Source organism: Rhinoderma darwinii, chromosome 5 (assembly GCF_050947455.1).
Source record: "Rhinoderma darwinii isolate aRhiDar2 chromosome 5, aRhiDar2.hap1, whole genome shotgun sequence".
In the NCBI taxonomy this organism is placed as follows: Eukaryota; Metazoa; Chordata; class Amphibia; order Anura; family Rhinodermatidae; genus Rhinoderma; species Rhinoderma darwinii.
Genome location: NC_134691.1, coordinates 69,376,066 through 69,387,105, shown reverse-complemented (window position 1 = coordinate 69,387,105; position 11,040 = coordinate 69,376,066). Strand labels below are relative to the sequence as shown.

General features: G+C 40.7%; 1 protein-coding gene across 4 annotated transcripts in view; it reads right to left on the bottom strand.

Moving 5' to 3' along the window:
- Positions 1–11,040, bottom strand: part of STAU2 (staufen double-stranded RNA binding protein 2) — a 310,889-nt gene that overhangs the window by 105,986 nt on the left and 193,863 nt on the right. For all 4 annotated transcript variants that reach the window (XM_075826116.1, XM_075826119.1, XM_075826117.1 and 1 more), the window contains one exon: positions 4,708–5,015. In XM_075826116.1, the coding sequence (XP_075682231.1) occupies positions 4,708–5,015 (308 nt within the window). The remainder of the gene's footprint in view (positions 1–4,707; positions 5,016–11,040) is intronic.

Genomic DNA, 11,040 nt, shown 5'->3' with positions numbered 1-11,040 from the left:
CGATTACAGCAATACCCCATATGTGGTAATAAACTGCTATATGGACCCACGACGGGGCTCAGAAGGGGAGGAGCGCCATTTGGATTTTGGAGCACACATTTGGCTGGAATGGTTTTCAGTGCCATGTCGTGTTTGCAACGCCCTGGAGGGACCTTGCAACGCCCTGGAGGGACCAAAACAGTGCAAACCCCACAAAAGTGACCCCATTTTGGAAACTACACCCCCAAGGAATTTTCCTAGCGGTATAGTTAGCATTTTGACCCTGCAGGTTTTTTGTGAATTTATTGGAATTTGGCCGCGAAATTGAAAATCTAAAATTTTTTTTTCTAATAAAATGTAGTTTTAGTTCAGATTGTTTCATTTTCACAATAGATAAAGGAGAAAAAGCACCCCAACATTTGTAAAGCAATTTCTCCCGAGTACAGCAATACCCCATATGTGGTCATAAACTGCTGTTTGGACACACGGCAGAGCTTAGAAAGGAAGGAGCACCATTTTACTTTTGGAGCTCACGTTTTGCTGGAATGGTTTGCGACGCCATGTCACATCTGCAAAGACCCTAAGGGGCCAAAAACAGTGCAAACGCCTCAAAAGTGACCCCATTTGGGAGACTACAGCCCTCACGGAATTTATCTAGTGGTATATTGAGCATTTTGACCCCACAGTTTTTTTGCTGAATTCATTGGAATTAGGCAGTGAAAATTAAAATCTAAATTTTTCCACTAAAATTAGAATTTTTTTCATTATCACAAGGAATAAAGGACAAGCACCCCAACATTTGTAAAGCAATTTCTCACGAGTACAGCAATACCCCATATGTGGTCATAAACTGCTGTTTGGACACACCACAGGGCTCAGAATGGCAGGAGTGCTACTTGGCATGAAGATTTTGCTGGATTGGTTTTTGGGCGCCATGCCACATTTGCAGAGCTCCTGAGGTACCAGTACAGTAGAATCCCCTGAGAAGTGACTCCATTTTAGAAACTATAAACCTCAGGGAATTCATCTAGGGGTGTAGTAGCATTTTCATCCCACAGATGTTTCATAGACTTTATTAGAATTAGGTAGTGAAAATATGTCGTTTTTGCTCCCAATTTTTTTTTCTTTTCACAAGGTGCAATAGGAGAAAAAACACCACACAATGTGTTACCCAATTTCTTCAGAGTACGGCAATACCCCATGTGTGGCCCTAAACTGCTGTTTGGGCACATGGCAGAGTTCAAAATGGAAGGCGCACCATTTGGCTTTTAGAGTGCAGATTTTGCTGGACTGGATGTCGCATTTGCTAAGATCCCTTAGGTACCAGAGTTGAGTGGAAAACCCTGAGAAGTGACCCCATTTTGTAAACTACACCCCTCAAGACATTTATCATTTGCCTGCACATATGACAGGGTTTAGGAGTAAAAGAGCAAAATGCGCATTTGAGACCTATTTTGGTGATTTTCGCAGCATTAGCAGGGCTCTGGTGTCAAAAAGTAAAATAAACCCGCAAGTTGTGACCCCAATTTTGGAAACTGCACTCCTCAAGGCATTTTTTAAAGGGTTTAGTGAGCATTTTGACCCCACATGTTTTTTTTTAAATTAGAAATGAACGCTCAGTGGATGGTGCAAAGTGAAAATTGTAATTTCCACTGATATGCCATTTTAGTGCACAATATGTTATGCCCAGTTCATGCCACGGAAGACAATTACCTTATAAACTGCTAAGCTGGTTCTCCTGGGTATGGCAATGCCATATATGTGGACATAAATTACTGTTTAGGCACGTCGTAGGGTTCAGAAGGAAGGGAGCGCCATTTCGCTTTTGGAGCGCAGAATTTGCTTGGTAGTTGTTCTGTTTGGGGTTTTGCTGGTATTTCAGTTTAAAATGTGGGGGTACATGTAAGCTGTGCAGAGTACATCAGGGTATATGTAAGCTGTGCAGAGTACATCAGGGTATATGTAAGCTGTGCGGAGTACATCAGGGTATATGTAAGCTGTGCGGAGTGCGTCAGGGTATATGTAACTGGACAGAGAACACCAAGGCATAATAGGGTGGTATAATAATGCGGTAAATAAATAATAATCCGCAGATGTGAGGCCATAGTCGCATTGATAAATGGTGCCCGATCTTATAAGCTTTTGGAACGCTCTGCCCATTCTGCATCGTCATAGTCTGAGAGCCAAAACTTTTTTATTTTCTCTCCACCGGAGCGGTGTGGGGGCTTATTTGTTGCAGGACAATCAATAATTTTCATTGGTACCATTTTGGGGTACATGCAATTTTTTTGATCACTTTTTATTTCATTTTCTGGCAAGCAAGGTGACCAAAAACCAGCAATTCTGATAATGTTTTTTTTTTGTTTTTTTTTACGGCATTTACCATGCGCTATAAATGACAATTATTACTTTATTCTGCGGGTCAATACAATACCATTACGGCAATAGCATTTGTATATATATTTTTTTATGTCTTACAGCTTTTGCACAATAAAATCACTTTTCGTCAAAAAAGCTGTGGGAGGTCTTGTTTTTTGCGGGACGGGCTGTAGTTTTCAATTGTATAATTTTGGGGTACATGCAACATTTTTATCACTTTTTTATTCTGTTTTGGGAGGGGTAGTGACCAAAAAACAGAAATTCTGGAATTGTTTTTCATTTTTTTTTGTGTTCACCGTGCAGGTAAAATAGCATGATATTTTTATAGTTCGGGTCGTTACGGACGCAGTGATACCAAATATGTGTACTTTTTTATGTTTTCCATTTTTTCCTATAATAAAGGCTTATTATATGGAAAAAAGGCAGTTATTGTTTTTGTAACTTGAAACTTTTATTATTTTAACAACATTTTGCTATTCTAATACACTGCACTACCTACATAGTGCAGTGTATTAGAACTGTCAGCTATTCACTGACAGCAAGCCTATTAGGCTTCGCCTCCCGGCGTGGCCCAATAGGCTTCCGTACTAGGCTTCCGCCGGTGCTGATCATTGGGATTAGCAACCATCAGGTGCAATCTAACCACCTAGATGCAGCGATCACTTTTGATCGCTGCATCTAAGGAGTTAATCGGCCGGATCGGAGGCTAGCTCCGGTCCTGGCCGTTACAGCAGGAGGTCAGATGTAATATACAGCCGACACCTAGAGGTGCTCCATCACCATCATGTACAGTTACAAGAGAAGGCGCTAACACACAAGCGCCCATCACGTAACTGTACGTGATTTTGCGGGTAAGTGGGCACACTGTTACATGTCCGATCTCCTCACTTTCACACTGAGGAGATCAGACGCTGTAACAATGTTTACAGCCAGTTTTGTTGTCAAGGAGCTGTGATTGGTCAGTCACAGCAGACTGACCAATCACAGCGATCACCGGCAGGGGACTACTGTGATTGGTCCTCTGCCGTCGTACTGTGGTGATCAACTGTCATAAAGTTGATGGCATAGTTCTGTCACCTTGTCCTTTGACACGGTGACCGTTTACATTCATGACGCACCAGTACGTCCCGGTGCGTTAAAGCATTGTAATACAGGACGTACCGGTGCGTCCTGGTGTGCTATGGGGTTAAAAACACTGATGTAAACAAAACATGACACCAAAAACACACCACCCACTTTTGAGCGATTTTGTTTACACGGTGGATTAACGGTCCTAACTTTTTTTTATTTGTTGAGCTACTAAAGAATTTTTGTCCTGTTTTTAATACATTTAATAAGGTCAGAATTTCGTTTTCTTACTTAGTTTTATTATGGGCAAAGTGTACAAAAGTAAAAATATATAGCTGTTTATTCTTTACTTCTGCAAATTGAAACTAAAGTAAAGTATCCCTATTTTATATGTAATATGTATATGTCTCGGGTGAACAGGGCGGCTATGACAACAGTTTGAGTTAGTGTGGGTGCAGCGTTAATTTTTTTCCTTTATTTGTCTTTTAAGATTTTTTTTTTTACTCATGTTTGTATATATATTTTGTTACATTATTTGTCCCCCAAGAGGTCATAAAAGACCTTTGGGGGACATTCACACGTTAGAATTTTTTTTTGTTTTGCAGTTTTCCACTATAATTGGGTAATTCATAGAAGCCCCAGATATAGGGGGAAAAAACAGCGCCCTGTCGTGACATTAGTCTCCTAAAACCAACCAGCTATGCCATGCCAGGTGGCACTGCCGTTGCCCTACTGAGTGCTACATAGACGGGAAAAAAGAAGTGGTTATTAACCACTTCTATCTTCACCTCAGGTTTCCCGGCTGAACAAGACCCGTTCCTGATAGATTGCAGGAGCTACAAAGCAGTAATGCAAAAAGACGACGCTGCAGACTGAGGACCTGCGCCGCCCACCATCAAAAAACAGTGGGTGGTCGTTAAAGTGACTTAATGATGAAATTATACTTTAAGGAGAAAAGTACAAACAAGTAGCATGTCGACCGTGCCATTTCCAAACCCAACATTACAAGCCTACCGTACAACAAGAAGTCAACTCAACAGTGCCACACTGCCACTCGTGATGAACGCCCTGGAGAGCACATCATGTGTGAATGACAGGTTACCAACCGAATAAGTTACTTTTTACATAATAAAGAGAATTTCACAATAAGGACATCAAAAGAAGAACAACAACATTTGCGTGTGCAAGTACATAAAACAGTAAGCCGTTGGCTACTATAGAAATCACATACAAAAAGATAGGACACATCTGCATAATCTCAGAGATAAAGGTTTCGCTCACCTGTAAGCCTTGAATGCCTGCCAAATACTCGAGCTGCTTGGAAGGTTGTACAGTGGAGCTGGAACACGTCAAGTTGTTGCCTGCAAATCCAACAGACTCTTCAGTGGGGGAGCTGCCATTGGTCAGGAGCTCTCTGGCAATTGCAGATGTGCAGCTTTGGGTTACAGATGTGCTAAAATACGAGGTGGATGTCTGGCTCAATTCTTTGGGTGACAGATATTTGACAGCAGGAGTAGAGACGGTCTTACTGCGGCTGGCTTCCATTTCTTGATAGACATCAGGAGTAAGATGAAGAATTCCTTTTGGAGCTGTGGAAATTGTAAAATGAATAAAAAATATATATATTTATGATCATACAATCCCAAAATATAAATGAAATTCGCTAAAAAAAAACACACACACACACACGGCGACAGCGTAGTGTACCTTTGCTCGGTCAAGTCACATGATCGCACAATCTGGATAGAAGAGCCAATAATGCCAGCCATACACGTGAAATCTGTCAATCACAAACTATGGTCGATAAGGATTCTCTCTCATCGTTCACCACACCCTCCCCCCCCCCCCCCCCACAAGAACCAGCCTGTTCCATGTCTGAAATGGCTTAAAAATATATATATATCAAAATGAAACAAACCACGTAACTCCCAGTGCTGAACTGGTCTAGGCAAAATAAGCGTCTACACCGCGGATATATTAACCTTGTGAGGAGAAGCCGCTAGTTAAAGGGGTTATACAGGATTTATAGAAAGTGGTAACACACCTGTCCATGGGTTATTTCTGGAAAAGCAGCTGAGCTCCACTGAAGTAAATGGGGCTGTACTGCAATGCCACACACAACCTGTAGACAGGTGTGGTGCTGTTTTGGAAGAAAGCAGCCATGTTATTCTAATCCTGTACAATCCAGTTAAAAACAAATGAATGAGTGTCTAAGGAATACCATTTTTAAATAGCCTATAAGGGAATTTTGAGATAATAGAAGGGTATTTCCCATTCATTAGCCTTATTTATTAGAAGGGGAGGAGAGTACCTACAAAGAGCGTTTTTTCAGGAGGACCCAGCAAACCCATCCATACATGGACAGCTAATTGATTTCCAGTTCGAGTGATGACAATATCTGTACAGCGCTGCAGAATTTGTTGGCACTATATAAATTAATTTGAAAGGAAACTGTTTAATGCCTCAGTTACCCTGCGGTGGAAATGCAGGATAACTTATTGCCAGGCGCCCCTACAGATTAAAACAGATTGCTGGGGGTGGCAGCAGCAGGATGCAAGGTTCTAACTGAAATTTTTTTTTTTTTTATTAAAGAGTGATCAATTTATATTCAGGAGACCCTTTAAACAAAGAAGAATTGTCCAAAGTGGCCGCCAACTACAAAAATCCAGTTGTGCTTGGAATGCAATTGTGCATGGGGGCACCCGGCAACTGCCCCTTTTGCCTCTGCAAACATTTCACATAATTCTGTGTCCACTGATCTTTAAAATGTATAGTCTTTGCTTACAATTTGTATGTAAAGTGCGCCAAATTTATTAAAATTTCACAATCACATATGTGGATTTGGTGCAAGAACTTTTTTGCCCCATAAACTTCTACATTAGAATTATGTGACGGAAATGATCGAATCGATAATTATAAAACTGCGCCGTCACCAATGTGTAAGACCTGTAGCTCACTGCTGCCAACCCATTGAGGACACAAAAAAAATGGCTTCACTTCTAATATTGGGCAAGAAAGTATTACACTTTTTAGCTGCACAAATGCGGTGTAAGCTTTTAGGGAAAGCTGGTTTAAATGGCACGGTGCTTGATTCATGTCATTTACTATGGAGCTGTGCCAGAGCTGAGCGGGGAGACTGGGGGTGATAGGTCTGAATGAAAGTTCTCCATCCGAGCAAATGTGATTGATTGTACAAACTGTAAAGTGTTTTATAAAACCAATACCAGGCAGCAGATGTGTGTCTGTTTGATGTATTAATAACGAAAAACAAACACAAGGCATTGGCATTCAAGCACTTTCCATGGTTTTGTGTGATCCGCCCAAGCATCAAAATGATGTCTGGATATGGACTTGGATAGAATTCACATAGATAAAACAAATGAAATATATTATTATTAAAGTATATCCAGTGGACTGCATTGTTGTGCAACAAGTGTATTACATGTATAATTAAAAGCACGCCTTGTTTAGAAAAGTGAAATTCCATTTTCAAAAGATATTTTAGATCATTTTACTTCGGTGCCCACTCTAAAACTTATTTATTTTCTTCCAGTTTAACATCTGGGTTAAAGACGATGGGACCACCAACATAGGAAAGTCCAAAAGAACACTGGGCACTGCCCTAGAAGTTAACTATTGCCAGCTATAAACTATAGCTAAGAGCCGCCAAATGTACTGTTCACTAGTAAAAAAAAAAAAAAGGTTACTTAGTACAACAAAACCCATATATAAAACACGTGCTGCTTCCTGCAACGTGAAACAATCAGCACACGCATAGTCAATGACATAATGAAACAAAAGACAAAAGAGTCTAACAAAAAAAGTATTGGTGCACTGTGCGATCATTGTATCCGTATCTGTCCCTGTGTTTCAACATGTCCTACACCCTGTTGAAGAATCTGGCGTGGGCTAAAAACAACACCAGGTCAAACCTCTGACCTCAAAACTAAGTAGCGCCCGGCAACTGGGTCTAAAAAAGTGGGGCAGGTACTTCATAAATATGCGTTTGGCTTCAACACCATTTATATACTCCAGAAAACTGTGGTACTGTGGTGTTAGGACGGGCTTTCTTAAAGCCTTTTTAACGATCCCATCCGTGGCTCTACATATACAGCTCATGCACTGGGCCATAATATGCTCGTGTGAAACCGGCCTAAACCTGTTGATCATGAGAACATTGGTTGGGAAAGAAAGCGCTGGTAAAATTGGACAGAGTTATATAACGCAAAACATATGCAATAGTCAGCTCACCGAGCCGGGACACTGTGAAACTCAGTAATCACCCAATTAGATGAAAAAAATCATGACTCTTTATTGGTCCAGTTTAAAGGGGGGATTCCCAAAATCGACAATTATCACCTATTCACAGGATAGGTAATAATTGTATGATCGTCAGGGACCCCACTGCTGTGACCTCCACCCATCGTGAGAACCTCCAGTTCCTCCTCATTGGTCGACTGCAGTGAGGAGCACATTAAATGGAGCGAAATTGGGCATGCTTGCAGCCGCTCCATTCAAGGTCTATGGGAATAATGTAAACAGCCGAGTACAGCGCTCTGCTGTTTATGTCACCTGCATAGACATTGAATGGAATGGCGGGCGCATGCTCAGTCACCGCTCTATTCAAGCTCCTCCTCCCTACAGTCGAGCAGTGAGGACGAATTGGGGGTTTGGGATCCCCGTTTTTGTTGGGGGTCCTAGCGGTGGGGCCCCCAGCGATCAGAAAATTATTACACATGTGATAGTTGTCAATTTTGAGACAACTCTTTTAAAGCCATAATGCAAAACAACATATATCGACAAAGGTATCAGGATCGCTGACACATTTCGGGATATACTATTCCTTAGTCATAGCAATTCCATTTATCTAATTGAGTGCTGGACATCTTCTTTATGAAAAATGAACAATCTATTGAAGGAAGCACCAATAGACTGCACGCTAATCAAACTCCCTGCATTGCTTCTCAGTTTCAAAACACTATCAGAACAAGACCTACAGTACAAATCTGACCTTCATGGATTAAAATGACAATTACAGTGGAGACTGCCCAATAGGAGAAAAAAGGGGAGGTAATGGGGTATATTTCTGCATGAGATGAAGACTAATGTGCCATATGGCTATTAGAATGGGACCCATCCACTTGGTCTTGCTGCATATTGCTTGGGCAGCACAATGTGTCGAACTACACACGTGACCATGGCAGTCAAATGCTGGTCACAGTATAGGCTTTTTAGAAGTCTGAAACCCCACTTTAACTGGTAAAAATGGCTATAGGTCAACCCTACATTTAGAGCAGCAGAACATATGGAAAGTCAGAGGTTGCTTAACTCCGTTTTATTAAAAAAAAGTAGATCACTGACATGTAGCCTGTTGACATCATGTGTGCAATAGTATGATTTGTAGAATTTACGCTATATTCAGACACTCTCTTCTATTTGTTTATTTGATGTTATTACCCTTCCCCTCCCCTCCTCCCCCTCGTTGTATTTTATTATTTCTGTACTTCTTATGATTGAAGGCCTGCGTGCCTATAGTACATTTATACTTGTTTGAATGCCTATAAATTCAATAAAAACGAATTTTGAAAAAAAAAAAAGTAGATCAGAGGATGATGTACAACATGCTCAGACACAAACACAGAGGGTAATGACTGTCACATTCTGACGCGTGCATTTGAAGTTGTGTGTTGGGTTATTTTGGAACACCAAGAGAGGGCATTTATACTGGGCACCTTCCAAAAGGAGCCTGGCATGAGCCTCTTTCAAAGATAGTTTCATTCTGATGCTGCTCAATAAAACAGTTTAGGAAACACCTTCACAAACACACGTAGATCAATGCAGAAGATATTCAGCTGATAAAACATTGAAAGCCTATCAAAGAGTAAAAAACCAAATCTTACCCCCTGCGGTTACAAATACAAATCTTCACTCTAGGAGGGTAAACTAAATCAAAGGGCGTGAACACAATTTGGTGTCCATTATGCAACCATGCACCCTGCAATGCAAGTGACTTCACGTAATCAAACAGAAAAAGGATTAGCTAGCAATCTATTCTATTTAAATGGCATATCAAAGACAAACCAGATAACATCCTGTAATGATGACCACGAGTTACTTAAAGCTTATTCTGAATTTTACAGCCCGACTACTGATATAGGCCAATGCTGCTTCGATTCTGATCGGCTTCCCTTTGAAAGCCGAATGAGCGGTGTACGGACTCAGACTTTCTATTGAGATCATACAACGGTCATTCGGCATTCTGAGGAAAACCGATCAGAAACGAAGCAACACACCGCTCACACAAGCAATTTTGCCACTTTGTTTTAGCGATCGTGTGGTTCAAAGCGCTCGGATCCCACTGATTCACTATGACTTGTCAAAAGTTTTTTGTTTTTTTTAACAGTTTAGTTACCCTTTAAGTTTTACAAGAAATGAAGTATAACATTAAAGTTTTCTGTGCACATATACATTAAGGCCTGTTTACACTGGCCAATCATTGCTACAATTCACCCGTTTCCAAGTGTGAATGTAAAAAGACTAAATTCAAGTACATCAACGCTAAAAATTGTGCCGCCGTAAAAATAATCATTGGTGGCTAATAGTGACATTTACTCTAGACAATGATATATAGTGCGTGGGTATCCTGGGTGCTGTTGCTAAGGCAGCATTGGCACTGCACCCTTGGTAGGGAGGAGTTTTCCTCCCCGTTGGGGTATGACGATCGCTTATTGTAAATGGCAGCAGCAATGCTTGGTAAAGATTTACATAAAGCTGGCAAAAGATGTAACAAATATCATTGTCAATAGTTTCATCTTTGCTACTAAAAAAGGATTGGTTCTGGCAAATGGAAATCTACTCATTGGTTTGAAAACGTATTGATCATGCTACAAAATTTTGCTCTACAAAACTCTGCAATAGATAAGAATCAATTTCAATGAAAATTGGTTGGTATTGTTGAAATATCTTCCCAAATGAGCGTTCTGGCTAGAAAAAACATTCGGAAGCATGCTATATGGTTGGGACAGATTTACTTTTATGGCCAGCTTAAGACAAAAACCCACGTATTGCCTAGTTGTCTTTCAGACAGACATTTATCGTCAACTGCGGTGATAATGGTGGCATACTGGATAATTTTCAGGGCAGATGACACATGATTCAAATCAGGTCAATACACTGTTACCCCCCATTTTAGACCATTATTGGTCTGATTGAGCAGAAATCGCTATCATAGTTTGCAAGGCCGAAAAAATACATATTTCCAGCTAGTTCAACCTATTAGCCTGCAATGTTGATCCAGAGGAAGGCAAAAACCCATGAGGCAAAAGTTTATTTTTCTCATCTTAGTAAGAAATTCCTTCCTGACTCCAATATGGCAATCAGAAATATACCAATGTACAGTCATCTAGTAAACATAACGTGTAATATTATTAGACTCAAGAAAGGCATCCAGGCCTCTTTTGAACTCTTTCAGTGAATTCACCATAACAACTTCCTCTGGCAGATAGTTCCATAGTCTCACTGCTCTGACAGTAAAGAATCCCCTTCTATCGTTATGTAGAAACCTTATTTCCTCTAGACGTAGAGGATGCCCCCTTGTTGATGTTACAGTCCTAA